This window comes from Gymnoscopelus microlampas, assembly GCF_963454915.1.
Source record: "Gymnoscopelus microlampas genome assembly, chromosome: 3".
Classification (NCBI taxonomy): domain Eukaryota; kingdom Metazoa; phylum Chordata; class Actinopteri; order Myctophiformes; family Myctophidae; genus Gymnoscopelus; species Gymnoscopelus microlampas.
In genome coordinates this window covers 8850404-8868990 of record NC_139940.1, presented here as the reverse complement: position 1 = coordinate 8868990, position 18587 = coordinate 8850404, and the positions used below count along the sequence as shown (strand labels likewise).

Below are 18587 nucleotides of genomic sequence, written 5' to 3'. Positions count from 1 at the left end.
CACGACGCAGACGACAAGCTGAAAATAGGGCGAGCTGCAGGCCGATAAGCCATTTCCGTCATCGTCGTATGACGGAGTATATATATATACATAAATTAAGCATAATGCAGAATTCACTGCTGCAGTCAAGTGATAGGAGTAGACATCATAGATTGCAAAACAAAGTCAAACTGTTTAATCCCTGTGGTTATTCCAAAGTCCCTCATCAGATTCAGCCTAATAGATTCCTACTCGATCGCCCATCATGCGCATTGAGACCAACATTTTTAAAAGATGCCAACTCCAGTATTAATGTTTAACTATAGCCCCTTAATTAAGTCATCGGTTTAGCTCATTTTACATGCTGGAAGTTAAACTATGCTGGGAACCGAACGGCCCAAAGCCCAGAAATGTTAGCCCTACTACGCAGTACATGCTGGCAGCCATGGTAGAAGCCCCGTCAATTCATTCTTTAAAAATGACTCGGTTGCTAAATTAGTACATCCTCACAACTTTGTGCGTTCGTGAACACACTTCTTGACGTCGTTCGGAAAATTCAGAGCGCTCCGAGCGTTGCCGGTTGAAGATTCAGAGCGCGGCGTTCTTGGAGCACTAAGAGCGCCTACTGAAAGCATCAGCCAAGCCACACGGTGACAACTGGGACTTGTACAATGGCCACGCGTCTGTACTGCCTTTTAATTCCAGCAGACAGCAGTGCAACATGAGCCGTTGGTGTTAGTCATGTGTTTATTTGGTCATGTGAAAAGAGGAGAGATGCTGTACAACACAAAGGTTAACAACCAGGGTCCGACACATCTCCCATATTGGCTGGAAAATAAAGAGGAAAACAATGGAAGGAAGAACTAGAAATGCAACACTAAAGCATGATATAGTGAGACATGTATGAACATACAGACATCATATATTGACAAAGAGAGAGGGGGTGGGGGGGGACACAGCCTAGCCAGTTCTTTGCTCACAGACAGATGTGGGAAAAGTAACATTAAGGCTTTTTTTTGTGTGTCTGGAACAGATACCATTCAAATTATTATGCCTCATTAAAAAAAAAAGGAAGCTCCACAGCCGCATACACTGCAAACATCACGAGTGTTACTTTAATTAATAAATACAAAAAATTACCATTACCTTCCATTTTTACTTTGTCATACGACTGTCGTTCGGCGAAAAATAGCCAATCTCGAAGATTGGCTATTTTTCAAAGAATTTTCAAAATCATTCGCCTATAATGGCATGCCCAGAATGGGGACGCCAAGGTTTCAAGTGGCTAAATGAACACTCTGGACCTTTTGCAGTGTACTCTCCCTCCTTGTAGCTGCTACTATTATTTTCTACCGTTGGCTTCCTCTTTGACTGCGACGGACTAAAGCTGAGAGATGGACGTGAAACGTTTGGAATCAGGGGGGAAAAAACAATCAAAAGAAAAATAATTTAAATTGACAAACGGGACTTTATCATCATCATTATTTTTTTTACATGTACTCATAAGATTTCATCCTGTTCGGGTGACCTGAATACGACGTCTATTTAATTTTTTTGTTTTACTTTACAGATCAATGATGCTACAACACAGTATGGGAAAACGACGACGGCTGATATTCTCCTAGGAAAAAACTAGTTACTCTGACAACTCGTCCTGAGGGGGTGGTGGTGGTGGTGGGCTGCAATGGTCTGATGAGAAAAACTCAAGCGGAGGAAATTATCTTGTTGAAAAAGAGAGAGAAAAAAAAAACAGAGGTCGTCATCTCCCCTCGCCGCACGTAGACATCGCGACCCCCGACGCTTGATTTATACTTAGTCGCTGGAAAACAGCAGATCTGCAAGCTCAGATACGACGCGCAAACCGCATATAAAATCAGCCTCGAAGGTGACGATGAAGCTATTATCTACACTGGAAGGTCACAACTGAAATGCCCTCATCTTCCACTGCCGTCCCCTACCCCTCCCGCACCCCTCTGCGGTTGTTCCCCCCGCACCCCTCTGCGGTTGTCCCCCCCCCACCCCCATCGTTCGCTCGTCCGGGGTGGGAATAGTCCAGTAAGGTATTCCTCACCACACCCACTGGCTCCTTCCTAAAGTACTTAAAACAGGCTACTTCCATTTAAATACAAAGCTTTGACATGTGACATCCCACCCGCCCCACCCGGCCTGCCTCCCCCACCCCCGGAAAACGACCATCCCCATTTCGCACAAAGTATAAAAAATCATTTACCTCGCCCCTCCCCTTCCCGATGACCTCTCACTACGCACATTTCTCAAAAATCTTTTAACAGCACCCGCCCGCCCCTCAAGATTTTTTTTTAAACGTTTTACCTTTTTAAATGACAGAATACAAACCCCTCTCGCAATCCCCGATCTCCTAACCCCGGCTACACCGCCCCCCCCCCCCAATTCCAACTCTACCGTTATCCTAACCATAAGCCCGCTGGACATTTCATGTATAGGCCTCAAGTGATAAAATGGATCATAACCAAAGTCACTCTGCCAACTGTTAAATACTCCCCAAGCCAAAGGTATACATGAAACGTTGAGCTGAACGTATGACCTAAGCACAGGGGAAAGGGTTGATCTGAAATTGGGTGGCACAACTTCTCCCCATCCATCCATACCTCCCTCCCTCCCTCCCCCCATCCCACCCCTCCTCTCCTCTCATCCCGGGGGAACTCCTCTACCAGAAGTCTCGGCGGTGGTAGGCGTCGGGGTCGCAGTACTTGGTCACCACCACCCTGTTGGCGAACTTCCTTCCCGTCAGGCCCTGCATGGCCTTCTGGGAGTCGAACACCGACATGAACTCCACGAAGATCTAAGAGAGAGGTGAGGAGAGAACGGGTCAAAGAACGCACATACAAAAAGGGATGCAAACATGTCCCATCTTGAGGCAACGACATTGCATTAAGTGACTATGCTATTTATTTTAATTGTATTGTTTTGCTATGAGCTAAATATAGAACAAGGTGATTGAATATCCATTTCCGAGAAAAATGGACGGAAATGTATGTCAAACGGTTTGTAAAGATACAGGGATGAACCATTGAACTTGACAACAAAAATACCAACTTTTGATACGTTATTTTTGTAATCCAAATATACAGATATACAATTTCTAGCTAGGAAATGTGAAAGACAAGAGAGGAAATGGCACGATGAAAGACATATCGTATCTCACTGATGACAAAATTCTATTGATTTCAGACTGTTTTAAGTCCTCACGCTTATTTCTATTTCAGATATTGATAGCCAGTGCACACAGGTTGGGATCCTTTAGGATTTTAACAACTCGGGTTCATGAAGGATTCCCTTCCTGATTGCTTAACGGTTCCCTTTAACAATTCCTATATTTGAAAAAATCTATATAATTTTGGCCTTTATTAAAAATGTTGACAAGCAAATTCAATCATAGATACAGTATTGTATACATATTATTGTACTGGTTCTCAAAGTGAGGTGCAGGGACCCTCTGGGGGGGGGAGTAGAGTTCTGGTGGTCCTTAATATTAAAAAGTTTTATAACCACCGGCATTGTAAACGTATAGCAGACGTGAAGTCCACATAGCATAGCTCTGACAGTGTGGTAAAACCGGTTCCGAAAAACGGTTCCAAATGTGATGGAATCCTAGCCTGGTTCCATAGGCTCATAATGTGAGCCTATGGCTTTTCACGATCAAAGAAAAATCTGTCAAATCAGAGTCGGAGGTGGGGGTGGGTCTAACGACAAGCCAATCAGCGAATATCTGCTAAAACAAGCTGTGCGATGACATCAGATGTAGACGGATCCGTAGATCTCTTGTGATTGGTTTAGGGATATTTGAATCCCCTCCCCCTAGTAATCACGGACATTGGAGCCAATTTCAGACTGAAGCTGCACGCAGCTTCAGGCTGATAATCAGGCTAATGGAATCCTCAATGTTGGATCTGGTTCTGGATCCCAAGCAAACACACAAGGCCCATACTGGTACCACCCAAATTTAGAACAGACATGGGAAAATGTCTCCCTTGTACATATGTCATCAACGTATTTGTTGATGACATATTATTGTGTTGATTTTTTTATGCTATGTCGGTGAATTGAATACATAGGACCACAATGGAAACAAGTCCCCAGGGCTTTTTTTGTGTTATCCTTTTAGCCTTAATGTCTTACTGTACCACGTGCTGCTTACATTTCTAACTAATAAAGTACAACCAATCCATACCTTGCCAGTCCCAGGGACCTCCAGGCCGTCCACGGGCCGGGGGATCTCGATGCTCTTCACCTGGCCGTACTTGCTGCACTCGTCCCGGACGTCCTCCACGATCTCCTCGTACTCCTCGTCGTCCAGCAGCTCCTCGGGGGCCACCATGTTCATCAGACACAGCACCTCCGTGGGCAGACCGCCCATCTGGTTCACAGAGCTGTTCATCAGGCCGGGGACCTGCAGCGTGACTGGGGTCTGGTTGATACTCGTCTGAACGGAGAGAGAGAGAGACACCAGCACAGGTTACAACAAGGCTCATGTACATTATATCGTCGCTGTCGGGCAGAACCTCTATCTCCATATTCTAACTTTTTGTGTTTCTTTCGTAAATTAATGCCCTATGTGATTATAATACTTAAGATGAAAACCCGGACTGGATCCACTGATCCGGATATTCAAATATTGAAATTAACAGGAAGTTGACATTTTTATTTAACACATTAAGTGCCATAAACAAGAATTCTCATGTTAGGTCGCTGTAAAATGGAATGGACGGATGTGACAAGGGCCCCAAAAACATCTCTTTCGTCCTCTCTAATGATAGGATTTGGAGAAAAAGCTCCATATCTCCATAATATGGAGATATGGAGCTTTTTCTCAAAATATCATAAGATATTATCTTTTTACCATGGTGAAAACAAGCAATTTCCGACGTGCGATCACTCTACAATGGCGGATTGCGTTAGAAATATTATTGTTCCAGTCGTTAGTCGGGACCTTTGACCATCGCGCACACACCCTTTGTTTACATCCGAGTCCTCGTGGAGGCTTCTGCAGCTCTAAACAGATCAGCATAAACGGTAAGAAAGGTGGCACTGGATGTACCCCGTTTTAAAAACCTCTGGTACTTGATGTGTTAAAAAACAAACAGCACTGGTTTGGTGATGCTCTATATTGTCTGAATCAGCTTTGTTTGTGTTTGTTTACAGGCTAAAAGAGTGACTTTGAATGATCAATGTCTAATCAATGGAGCAACCATTTTTGATTTCTTGCCCATCTTTGGACTAGTTCCATCATGGCAAGCAAACTACACAACCCAAACCTCTATCAAATCCTTCTTGCACTTTAAGGACCCCCTCGTAAACTAGATGATGCATCTCAAGAGGGTTGTATCCTTCACATTAACCATGGCATCCTACATTATGGCCATGTCATTATAGGTCAAACTATCTCTCTCCCCCTCACACACACACAGTTTTTTTAAAAGCTTGTAGATCGGCGAAAATAGCCGATCTACACGCTAATAATAGCTTGCAATGCGAGGTGTGCAAGCTTGTAGATCGGCTACTTGTCGTATGACTAAGTATATCGTCTCTGTCAGGTGGAAACCTCACACATCCAAAACTGTTACTTTTTTCAGGATTAAAATTCAAAAGAAGCAGATCTACAAGCTCAAAATGCATTGCTTCGCGCCACGTTTAGAGCTTGCAGATCTGCTACTTTTTAGCGAAGCTGTAGTATGATCAAGCAGGGCATTCATTTACCGAAAAAAAAACACACAAAAAGATAAAATATGGATAAGAGGTTTCTGCCCGACAGCAACAATATAGGGCTTAACACTTCTGGATGGCTGCCGCTTTGCCTTGCTGCACTGCGGCAGCGGAAAGGTGTAACTTTCCTTAATTTAGCCGCCGATTATTTCTATTATTACAGCCCTAGTAAGTGGTTAACACATTTACCGCCTATCCCGAGATATCTCGGGATCTGCTTTTTATGTGGTTTAATAACGATCGCACTAAATTTCGGTACCATCCTTGATTTTTTTCCTCTTCCCATGACGCTTTCGACCCATCCTGTGAGAAAATGTCCGACAGCCGTTTCCGGTTCGTTTTTTTCAAGATAAAAACCGAACCGGAAACGGCTGTCGGACTGAAATCACAGAAGAAGAAGAAAGCGAAACCTAAACCCTATGAGGGCTCGTACGTCCGTCGTCTTTGTTTATAAACACCATCCGAGCACGGATTTTAATGGATATACATTTTTTTGTGACCGGTTCAAAAGGCTATAAAACTCAAATCGCTGGCGGTGGGTGAGTACATTATGAATAAACTCTAGCGGTGAATGTGTTAATGGCGACACTCCTCCCCCACCACGGCCTGTCCAGGGGCATCTGGACTCTTACCAGAGTGGCGTCCTTCGATCCCACGCTGGCTCGCTGCACTAGGAGCTTCTTGTCTCCCAGCTGCATGCCGTTGAGCCCTGCGATGGCCTGAAATAAAAACAATGTTCCACCACAAGGGTTACTTTTGCTTTAGTACTGACGTTAACATTTTCAACACTTTGTGTTGTGACATACACTTTTAACCCATTAAGACCTGGAACTGTATCATTTTTAGATTTGAGCTAAATTGCATTATTTTACACTTTTGGCTATTCAAAAATAGCAGATATACAAGCTCATAGCGCGGCACCGAATGCCGCGCTACAAGCTTGTAGATCTGCTATTTTTGAAAAATCGTGAAAATGTGTGCAAATCTTTGAATATATATATTTTTAAAGCAAACATTTTTTAACTCAAATCTTTGCTCTGGGGGTCGCTGGAACAAACTATTTTGAGATGGGGTCGGCGGCCAAATACATATCATTTTGGGGGTCCTTGACATGAAAAAGATTGAGCACCACTGATATAGAAACATACGTTTTTCAGAAAACTGTTGGGATTTAGAAGACATTTGTAGAATCGGCTTCAGGTCTTAATGGGTTAAAAACAAGGTTATTATTACTGCATTATGTACATGTAATACAAATGTAAGGGAAGCCTTAGCAAATGCATGTATACCTCTAGCATCAGTCAAATATTTATAAAGACAGAAAGGAGGTCTGTTTATCGATCAAAAAAGTGTTTTACATTGCACTTTAGTATTGTAATTACAGTTCTGTTTTACTGGGCCACTTTATTAGTGTTAATACGGTACAAAGCATGCTGTGCAATGTACCGCGATTTTTCTGCGAAGTCGAACAGAGAGTCGAACAACTAAAGTAGTTCCAACGAGAAGGTTGCAGTCGATTGAGTTTAACTCTTTAAGACCTGAAGCCGATTCTACAAAATGTATGTTTTTAGAATGTCTTCTAAAAACTGTTTTTTTGAAAAAAACTTATGTTACCATGTCAGTGGTTCTCAAACTTTTTCATGTTAAGGACCCCAAAATGTATGTATTTGGCCCAAGGACCCCAATCGCAAAATATGTTGTTCCAGGGACCCCCAGAAGCAAAGATTTGAGTACAAATGTTCGCTTGAAAAAATATATACACACCGGTATTCAAAGATTTTCACACATTTTTACGATTTCTCAAAAATAGCAGATCTACAAGCTCGTATATGAGCTTGTATATCTGCTATTTTTGAATAGTCAAAGTGTAAAATAATGCTTTTTAGCTCAAATCAAAAACGTGACACAGATGCGTTCCAGGTCTTAATGTCTTAACACATGGTCTGACCACCTAAAACACATGTCTATGTGCTCACCTGGTCGTTGAGGTTGACGTCGACATATTCGCAGAAGGCGTAACCTTTAGAGAGGCCGGTGGCGCTGTCCTTCACCAGGTTAAATGCCTTGAGAGGCCCAAAGGACGTCAGCAGTTCTTTCACCTGAAGAGACACAAAGAGAGGGTCATTTTGGACCAATCTCAAACGGCAACGAGAGGTCTTATCTGGAGGTGGCAGGCCTGATGGAAAATTGCTTCTTTCTAAATGTCGAAAAGACCAAGGAGATGATCACAGACTTCTGTAAGCAGAGGCCGAGGTCTTACATACCTCTACTAATCAACAGAGAACCAGTGGGGAGGGTGGGCAGCTTCAAGTACCTTCAGGTGCACATCACACAGAGGACCTGACTTAGAGTGTTCTTGACACTGCTGCTAAGAGATATTGTTCCTGTCTTAAGAGGTCTTACACTGCCGTACTACCTGTACTGCTTTAACTTTTCTTCTTTTTCTTATTATATTGTTATGTTAGCACAGTCAAAAACATTTCACTGCTTGCACCTGTATGACAATAACCCTTCTTGATTCTTATCTGACTAACACATCATTACAAGACAATTAAAAAGGTACACGGAACACACACTAAAAAAAAGTTTAAATTTGAACATAAGTTATTGGTCATGATGATGGAAACTAGAGGAAAATGTACTGAAATGGTAAAAAAATCTGGTCAGTCGTTGTAAAATGTGGATGAGATTTAGGCCAATATTGAATAATTCAATATTAGCTCTTGTTCACAGTAATATTGTGAAAATGTAACCGCAGAATAAAAGCAATATGTCAGGCTTAGGTCATTTTTTTAAGACTACGCCAGTTGGGAAAGATGGCCATTGGGAACAACCAAATGAAATAACTATACAAACAAGAACAGTCGTGTGGGAAAAGGTGCTTTAACAGCAGGCACCTTTACTTGGATTATGTATGCAGAAAAAGCTGTATTAGAACAGCAGTGGCTAATATTAGGACTTTGCCTAATACGTTTTAGACTGGGAGGAAGCGGGTCAGTCAGTATGTGTGGTGTTGTGAAGACACGCTATGGCCCATATTTAAGTATCCTGTAAGCTGGTTAGCAGAAGCACTGACCTGGTCGTCGTTCAGGTAGTTGGGCAGACCACCGATGAAGAGCTTGTGAGCCGAGTCAGGTACCACTGTGGACACCACGCCTATGAACAAGACAGAGAAGTACACACTTGTTGAGTCTGTGAATGAACCGAACCGACGAGGGTGGAACTGACAGGCAGGCCCTCAGTTCTGATTCCATACGCTGAAGATATCTAACCCACAATAGAAGTCACATGCTGTTAGTTTATCAGTTAAGGACTAGAAACCTGAGGGTTTCGGTGGCTATTGGGGGCACATCACCAACCATGAAAACATTATGAATGAATAGTGAGACTAGTAAAGATGGAGAAAACAGCATAGACACTACTAGACCCAAGTCTTTCCCCCTGCAGGCAGGGTCAGGCATTACAGGAGGGAAAATACAAGCTCTAAACCTGAACCAAACCAATACCATTACAATTGTGCCTTTTCTGAGCATTTCCAAAACAATTCACATTATAACAAGGGTTTACATTTAGCAACAAAAATAAAATACATACACTGTATATATTTATACAATGTAATATCCACTATAATAACACGCTTTTCAACAGAAAAGATTGAGTATGTAGTCTCCTCCGATTCACTACAGTACATTCCTACAGTATATTGTCGTTTGGCAGAGAGAGTACGTATGCGTACCGGGCACATAGACGCTGGGGTTCTCGCTCATGCCCGGGAGGGGCTGGTAGTCGTGGGGACGGCGGATCTTGAGACTCTGTCCCTGGAAGATGATGCCGTCGAACGCCATGGCCTGGGTCGTCTCGTCCACGGAGCGGAACTGTGCGGGCACACACAAACAAGTATTTATTTCTGCTCATTTAAACGAGTTAGTTTTGGCGGGGCAGCCTACAGGGAACCCCCCCCCCCCCCCATCCCCCTAAAACAACCCTGTACTCAATGCATGTGACCTGTTCTTGAACAATGCACTGAACTTGTGCCAAACGATGCATTCTAACAGCTGATTTAGGCTTAGTTGTGAATGTGCACCCGGTGTCGTGCACCAAAAATAGACGACCTACAAGCTCACAATGCTTCACGGTGTGAAGCCTGTCGATTGTCTACTTTTGACACGGACACAGGCAGCAACCCATCTGGAAATCGGTGACCACTACATGCTTGAAATCTTGAGCATAACATTTGTATATTTAATGCTGTTCATTTACAAACTAATCGTTTATCCAAACAGAGATGATAGGAACATTGAGGCAGGGTAAATGACATGCTGATGATGAGGCTGACTGTCTGACCTCGAGGAAGGCAAAGTTCTTGTCCTGGTTGATCTGCACGGCGAGGACGGGGTTTCCAGGGGCCTGAGTGAGACCGCCCAGACGCATCTGAGCATTGAAGAAGTCCATCATGGACTCCTGCGGGACAGAGAGGACGTGTATTAGTAAATGGCTAAATAAAAACATCTAGCCAAAAAACGTTTGGACAATTGCAAATGTCTCTAGAATCGTGAAATCGAACAATTTTCGAATCAGAATCAAGACATTCCTAATATGAAATATGTGCCATAATTGTATAGGTCTCTTTTTTTTTTACACATTTAGTACAGCACAGCAGTACAATGAGTTAAAAAGACCAAAAAAAAGAGCCAAAGGCGTGTTTCCATTGAGGTCCATAGTAAGCATCACATTTTGCCGTTTTTATGCAGATATGATTTACTCAAACAGAATGAATCTCAGCCTTTGACTCGTGACGCTCTATCCTGGGCCCTCACCTCTGTAATTCCAAAGGGGATGTTGCCCACGTAGAGGCGGCGAGCCTGTCTGGTCATCTGGCTGCCCACCACGGGCACTGGGGTGGGGGTGACAGCCAGGCCGTCTGGGGTCATGGTTGGCAGGAGGGCCGTAGCTGGAATCTGGCCTGCAGCTGTAAAGGGAAGGTCACAAACAGATAGCAGTCAGCAATCTAACACCACCCAAACGTCAAGTCTCCTAGTAGTGGTGAGCGAATGGCCACCAAGTTAGGTAGAACCGCGTCTTTCATCTTAAGGATGCACAATATATTATTCATCACATCGGTATCCGCCGATAATTAAACAAATACTGATATTTTAGCTATATTATTTCAGTTTGAATATGAGGGAATATGAGGACTTTTGTGATTGAAGGCAGTATATTTAATCAGTGTTTGCCAAGGAAGCTTTCAAAAGTGTCTACCTGTAGAACAAATAAAAGCAAAGACCTCTGAAACAGGTGAAGTAAAGATAAATGTTAAATCTTTACCACGTCGAATATGTTCATCTATAATGACATGGCCAAAATAGGGACGGCAGGTTGAAAGTGGTTAATATTGCAATACAGTGATATCTGGTCTCAAGAGACAGAAATCAATCAATCTTTGACATGTTCTATTAGAGCGTATACCTTGCATGGCTTTGTACTGCATGGGGGTGATATGTTCAAATCCAGGCGGAGGGACATCCCAGTACTTCTTCACCTTGTTCTTCTTCTTCTCACGGTGTGGCGAACGACTGTAGGGGAGGACAGATAGTTAAGAAAAAATACACTCTGACAAACTAAGCAGAAAGACTGATTAAGGAACTGATTCATTTATACTTTCAACAGGAACGAGTGACAAAGTGTTAATTAAGCTGTATTTTTGACAGATTAACAATACCCCTTATGAAGCTTTATCTGCAATACAGGACAAAAACGATGTTGCAATTTCAAACCCACCCGTTCACCGCCATTGAAGGTGAACGCCATTTTTTCGTTTTTCACACAGAACCAGGAGATAACGCAATCCAAAGATTTACTCCTCCATTCACTTCCTGGTATTTGGGAAATATTCTGTATCTCGGCTCCAGTGTTTTACTATGTATTTTTGGCGAATGTCGCAATGACATTTTTCTTTTTTATCAACCATCAGAGGATCGATCATACTGGAGATAAATATTCGGTGGTTCTTGAAAGATTAGTCAGAATGCTTAAAAATGCTGGCAGAAGCTACAGCCTGTTATAGAAAACCCCTTGCAGCTAATTTAATAGATATACTATGACATTTTATAAATATTCTAATTCTTAACAAAACAATCTAAGGTTTTTGGACAAAGCAAGAACAAAGGTGACCATGGATAGAAACCCTTTCCTAAAGTGCCAGCAGTAAATGAATAGTTGACTGAATGAATGAATGACAGGCAGGTCTGGTTTTATTTGAAACAAAAAAAATCAGCTCAGTGGTGTATGTTTTGCTGTATTACCTTACAGCAATGTCTTGGGATTGGTTGCGTGGTGAGCTGAAATGACATTGGAAGGGTTATACATTGCTCTCAAGTCAAACATGATGCTCAGTAACAGGTCTTGAAAGAATTTCAAAATAAAATGTCAGAAATGTGAAGGGAAAAGAACTGCAAACCCAGGATGTCCCAGTAATTTGGGAGTCACTGGGGCATTCTGCATTAACTTCCAGTTATTGGAGCGATTAGCCGTCTCAAGCCAAGCTCCTACTTCTACACTACCTCTCCATTAACAATGTCACAAAAATGGATTGAAATAAAAATTAAATCGATCAATTGATCAAAATGAAGTGAAAATCAAATCAATTGGAATTGTGACCTTGAAATGTAAAGACAAATTGCCATCAAGAGCTTGAATCGAAGGATATGTGCCGTCTGATGTGAAGAGTGCATACTTCAGTTTAAAACGTGACTATATAGTACTTCACAACAGTAGCTGAGATTGCTCATTTGCAAAAAGCCACCAGGATAAGAAATGACACCCCTTCTCTCCATGTTTCAATGGAACCTCTGAACTTTAGTAGGGCAGCGGGCAACCCCATGTGGTACGTACGGGAGAGGCTGCCTGGAGGACAATGAGAAAAGGTGACTGTGACTACAAAGTTTCAAATAAACACAGATTTCTCCTTTTAGTTCACTACATGGTCCTAGGTAGACAAGTCTGCCTAGGACCAATATCAAGGTAACCAGTTGAGATTTGAATCTCTTCAATCATCAACATAGGACTGTGTTAAAGACTAAGATCAATGGCAGTGATCTTGTGCATGCTTGCTCACATTTACCTTGATGCTGCACCTGCGAGTAATGCCCAAAGAGATTGGTTTTGACAGGAGGGGCACGCTGAGAGTAATGATGTGATGTGGGCGTACAAACGGGATGTGCAAAAATAACTATGTGCTGACCGCCGGCCTGCTCCAGAGCAGAAAAACACATCTGTCTCCTTGCCCAAAATGCCTTTGAGGCAGACAGCGCTGAATTGCATTCATTAGAGAACCAATTGAAATGCGTTTCGAACACCTAGATGGACAGACATATTCATGGGCCACTTATGGTACATGTTCTCCAGAATGACAAATATGCTGGGGGGGGGGGGTATTCAGTTGTGTCTCTTACAATGAGTGTCTTGGTCAAGGACATTTTTTTACAGGACACTTTGGCTGCAACAGGGATTGGACATGGGGACATTTTGTGAAAAAGGCAGCCACGCTATCCACCGTTCCACCTCGCCGCCTCAAACCAGTGTTGATTTTGACAACAAATTTTGATTTAGTTTTAGTCATAGTCTTTTGAATCAAATTCCATTTAGTTTTAGTCATATTTTAGTTTATCTGAAATGTTTTAGTCTAGTTTCGTCGACTAAATATCATAATATTGTAGTCGACTAAATCTACAGACTAAAATGTATTTTGGAGGTGCCTTGATGGCGTCGTAATGGCTGATTTTACACTTGGTCATATGCTGAAAATAGCCGATCTACAAGCTCACAACGCGTCGCGCTGCGACACGTTGTGAGCTTGTAGATCTGCCATTTTCAGAGCGGAACACCCGAGCGCAACCAAACATAAAATAACTTGTCTTTTAGTTCTACTGGATCTCTTCTCCACTAGATCCCACACTAACAGTTTAGTCTAATTTTATTTGTTGACGAAATTGTCAATATATTTAGTTTTAGTCATCGTAGCTTAGTTTTTATTTAGTTTTTGTCAGTGAAAAAAGGTAGTCGACGAACAGTTTTAATCGACGAAATCAACACTGCCTAAAACCGACAGGAGTAACAAAGCATCCCGACGTGTCGGCGCGGTACCCACCTGCGTCTCGGTCTGCGCTCTTTGCTGTCCCCGCGCCCGCCGCGGTCCCTGCTGCGTCTGTCCCCCCTGTCACGGCTCCTCCTCTTCCTTTCTCTGCTGCGGCTTCGGGAAGGGGAGCGTCGATGGTGGCGGTTCTCCTTGTCCCGCTCCGCTGTGGTGAGAAGACAGACAGCTAAATGAATGAGAAAAAAAAAAGGCTACCGCTGTCAATGAAACTTCTGAACAGTTAGTTCTCAAACTTTGCCATGTCAAGGAAACCCCCAAATTGATATGCATTTGGCCGCACACCCCCATGCCCCATCCGAAAACGTTTTGTGCAAGGGACCCCCAGAAGACGTTAGATCAAAGCAAACAGGCACAAAGGTTTCACCATTAAAATGAACAGACACCGCCATAAACACATTTACCTAATTTTCCTGCGAGTTATAAAATAATCCAGTTAGGATACTGGCCACGGATGCATAGCTCTCCTGCTAGGTTATATGCCAGGTTCAAACTAAGAAAAAACATTATTGTAAAACCTAGACTACATCTAGCACAAAGTACCTAAGAAATACAGCTTATTTACAACGTCTACTTGGGCTTTTGAGTGCACCCCAGACAGTTTTTAAGTTGCTTGCTTGATTCAGTATTTAAATATTTAATATTCATTTTAACAGACACGCCCCCTTTATATACAAACCCATTTAACCATGTTGGATTAATTGAAAAAACCTGTCATTGGTTCTGGTGACTGATGTCCTGCTAATGCATGAGGAGACCCTGTTTTTTCTATTACTTTTTCCATTTATTTTCTTCTTTATTTTTCTTCTTCATTTCCCCCAAAAATGATGAACAATAAATGAAATGCATTAGAAGGACAATATCAGTCACCAGAACCAAGGATGGGTGTTTTCAATTAATCTAACATGGTTACAAAAGCCTGAGTAGACAATGACCCCAAAAAGTGAAATATCCCTATAATACTCTGGTGTACTTAATTTAATCATAATTATTCTTTTATTGACATCCAGGTATAGTTTGCACTAAAGAGTCATTTGTATGCTTAGAAGGCGGGCAGGCAGAGCAACAGCTCAACAGACCCAGGGTAACTAAGGTGTCAAAATGCTGCCACAGTGTTACAACAACAACAACTGCCAGCAACATGTTTTGGACTGGACAGCATCCATCCATCCAGGCAGCAGCCCCCTGGCCCTGGATGGGCAGGCAGAACTCCAATCCTCAGTGTTTACATAATATCCAATGTTTTTATTACTCCCTAACAGTGTTAAGAAATATTGCCTTATGGACCCGTAACCGTAAGGGTCCATTTGGTTACATATGCGTGCACACTCTCAAAAGAGTTAAATTATTCATCGTAACTCAGATATTAGTCTACCTAGGTTGTCGTGTGTGGGCGTTTACTAATAACTGTTATCAATGAGTAGCAGTAGCCTTAGATCAAGACTATCATAGATGTACTTTTGATCGACTTTGACTTTTACATACATCATAGATACGAAAGTAAAAGTCAGACTCGATCAAATACAATCCATGATAGTCTCTGATCCGAGGCTATCAAGGAGTAGCAGCAGCATCTGGCCTTTAAACGCCATTTAGCTGACGAGCAACATGATGAATAACATTAAGAATTTAACTAGATAAAACGATCTGCATTGTATGCAACATTAAGAGAAACCCCCCACAGCGTCCCAGCAAATAGACGCATCCACCCCCCGGCCAGGTGCACTGACTGACTCCACTGTGTCTGCACGACTCTGCAGCTATAGCAACTAACTAAAGCAACATGGTGGCGACATGAATGAAAACACACCAACCACACACACAGCATTATAACACAGATCAGCCCGTCGGGGTTCAACGTTACCTTGTTTGTTCTCCGACAGCTGCCTCTCAAACTCGTCGAAATCCGACATCTTCTGTCCTGTGGTTCTGTGGAGGATGACCGCCTCGCGCTGCTGCTCGCTTACACACTGTACTGAATGTGGCTAAAGGCTAGCTGGCTACGCTAGCTAAGCTACACGGTATATTATCCCACCGACACAACAACGATGCTAAACCGTTCAGTATGGTATTAACAAACTACCGTTTTGTGTTTCACAACCGTGTCAGAAACGCGTGCGGCGGATGGGTTTCTGTCTTTTTTGTCAACGGGACGCACAGCAACACAACACGGTGGAGGTTACAAAACAACGTGTTAGCCTGTTAGCATGTTAGCCCAAAGTCCAGGAGAATAACGGGGCCTCCGCCTCCTCTAGTCTCGAGACGCGGACTGTTAGCCTGTTAGCTTAGCTTTAGCCCCGCAGGAAAGAGAAGCGTAGAAAGATATAAGTAAAGGGGGGTTTCCTTTCCACAAAGCAGGCCAAATCCAAAGCCACGTGCACTTGTTGGCCTCTTGGTGTGATTAATTTGTTTGCTTTTCCGACGTGTTTAGTTTTAAAACGCGAGGAATAGCAGCTGTGTTGTAGATGTTTCACTGTAATGCCCGCTTTCTGCTCCGCTCTCCTCACGGAAACGCGTCCTCTGACACCGGAAGTTGATCATCATCCGTGGACTTCCGGCGAGTGCAAAATTTGCTCTCTGTCAGGGGTCTTCAACAGGGGGTCCGGGACCCCTAGGGGGTCCTCAGAGTTACCACAGGGGGTCCGCCAAAATCTTTGTGTGATTATCATTTTTATTTTTTACCTTAACCACTTGAACTCTAGCATCCCTTTTCTGAGGAGAACTTTATCCAAAAATTTATATTTTTGGCAAAGAGGTGTAGGTGTAGAGGGGGAAAAGGGCAGACCATGTAAACAAAAAAGTTGAATCTGAAACACAATTTTATACAATATAGAGGGGGTCCCTGCTTCATCTCTGTCTCAGCAAGGGGGTCCCTGCTTCATCTCTCTCACAGCTAGGGGGTCCCTGCTTCATCTCTGTCTCAGCTAGGGGGTCCCTGCTTCATCTCTGTCTCAGCTAGGGGGTCCCTGCTTCATCTCTCTCACAGCTAGGGGGTCCCTGCTTCATCTCTGTCTCAGCTAGGGGGTCCTTGGCCTGAAAACGTTGAAGACCCCTGCTCTCTGTGGTTCTCAACCCAGTGGTGGAAAAAAGTACTCAAATGTTTTACTTTTAAGTAAAAAGTATCAATACTGCTGTGTAGAAATGCTCTGTTGCAAGTACAAGTCCGGAATTCAAAATGTACTTGATTAAAAGTACAAAGGCATTGGTATCAAAATGTACTTTTGGTACTTAAGTCTTAAAGACTTTAAGTCTTAAAGTACCAAAAGTAGAAAGTACTCATTATGCAGAATGTCCCATTTCACAAGTTTTCAAATGCATAAAAACTTCTGAAAATTGTACAGCTACATCCCCATTGTGAGCTTGTAGATCGGCTATTCTCAAATGGCCCAAATGTATAAGGCTGAAGTGGGAAATATATATATATATATATATATATACATATATATATATATATATATATATATATATATAGGCTATATGTATTTTTTTCTTTTTTTGTTTTTTGTTCGTCTTTTGTTTTTAATATTAAACAAATCAAAGTATGTGTAATGTAAACGGTGAGGTTCTCATAAGAATCCCTAGGGTTCCCTCCTCACCGGCAAAACAACTAAATCTTAAACTTTGCAATGGAAAGAACTAACATGTCCTGTATATATACAAAAATGTTGTGCAAATCAAATACATCAAATTAAATCAAAACTGCATATAGGGGAGACTGGGGTCAAAAGTAACACTATTTACATTTTCCTTCATAATTCACAGAATACTTGAAAGTTTTGGTGTGTGTATTTTAGAATCCCTAACGGGGATTTCAGGGGGACAGCGCGCCCTCCAGTGGCAGTAGTCAGGACTTCGGTGCTCAATTGCAAACAGTTAATTACATTCACAGTTCATCACATTCTTTGTATTTTACAAATAACTTATGTGTGTGTGTGTGTGTGTGTGTGTGTGTGTGTGTGTGTGTGTGTGTGTGTGTGTGTGTGTGTGTGTGTGTGTGTGTGTGTGTGTGCGTGCGTGCGTGCGTGCGTGCGTGCGTGCGTGCGTGCGTGCGTGCGTGCGTGCGTGTGTGTCAGTCTGTCTGTGCTCTTTGCAGTTCTAGTCACTCTGCATAATGGATCTGGTTGGAACATCACAGCATTTCTTGTCGTGCTGGTTGTTGTTTTTGGCATGGGATACTTGGCATTATTAGAATGTATTTACACAATTCTAATGCCTGCTGCAAGGTATGCACATACCCATCGACCGTGGCCAGGCAAGAAGGCCTAGGCCTATGGCACTTTTTAATCTGCTCTGAGGAAGGCTGCGGCCGAAACGCGTTTAGAAATTACATCTGAGCCAGTCTTGCATTATTTATTTTGGAGTGCCACTTTTTCCACTTTGGTGGTTTTTGATTTAAGCTGAGCACCTACTGCCTAAACTAAAAAGGCATCCAGAGGAAGCGCACCTGTTTTTCTTCCCTATGGCAAGCTGTCCTGGACGACAGAGAGAATAATGGGAGGCAAGCTTCCCGCGCTCCAGGAACTATACATGAAGAGGTGTGTAGTCTGTCAAAGCTCAGGTCATCATCAAGGTACCACCCCAGCCACAAACTGTTCAGAGTCAAACCCCTACAACGACACGGCCTGCAGACATGGAGGCCTACAGTATCATGGGCAACACCACCAGGTTCATGAACAGATTCCACCCGGCTACGGACTTGTACTATTTGCTCTTCCTC

At 42.8% G+C, this 18587-nt stretch overlaps 1 protein-coding gene across 2 annotated transcripts; it reads right to left on the bottom strand.

Moving 5' to 3' along the window:
• Nucleotides 1–2224: 2224 nt before the first annotated feature.
• Nucleotides 2225–16377, bottom strand: u2af2a (U2 small nuclear RNA auxiliary factor 2a). 2 transcript variants are annotated; one of them, XM_084052117.1, is made up of 12 exons: nucleotides 15735–16377; nucleotides 13868–14018; nucleotides 12024–12059; nucleotides 11188–11294; nucleotides 10539–10690; nucleotides 10066–10182; nucleotides 9458–9596; nucleotides 8798–8877; nucleotides 7698–7820; nucleotides 6354–6440; nucleotides 4190–4441; nucleotides 2225–2800 (listed from the first exon to the last, which is right to left on the bottom strand). In XM_084052117.1, exons 1-12 carry the CDS (start codon nucleotides 15781–15783, stop codon nucleotides 2666–2668), a joined length of 1428 nt encoding a protein of 475 aa, XP_083908243.1. In that variant the 5' UTR covers nucleotides 15784–16377; the 3' UTR covers nucleotides 2225–2665. The 2 variants fall into 2 exon arrangements, with proteins under 2 accessions (XP_083908243.1, XP_083908242.1); XM_084052116.1 differs by having other exon boundaries at nucleotides 2226–2800; nucleotides 13868–14039.
• Nucleotides 16378–18587: the final 2210 nt, after the last annotated feature.

What these genes read in the sequence shown, in the direction of transcription:
- u2af2a (XM_084052116.1), bottom strand. Translation starts at nt 15,783, where the DNA reads ATGTCGGATTTCGACGAGTTTGAGAGGCAGCTGTCGGAGAACAAACAA. An exon ending in ACTACCTGAACGACGACCAG is followed by an intron (nt 7,821 to 8,797) that starts GTCAGTGCTTCT and finishes GTGTCTCTTCAG; the next exon opens with GTGAAAGAACTGCTGACGTC. An exon ending in GATCGAAGGACGCCACTCTG is followed by an intron (nt 4,442 to 6,353) that starts GTAAGAGTCCAG and finishes CTCTCCGTTCAG; the next exon opens with ACGAGTATCAACCAGACCCC.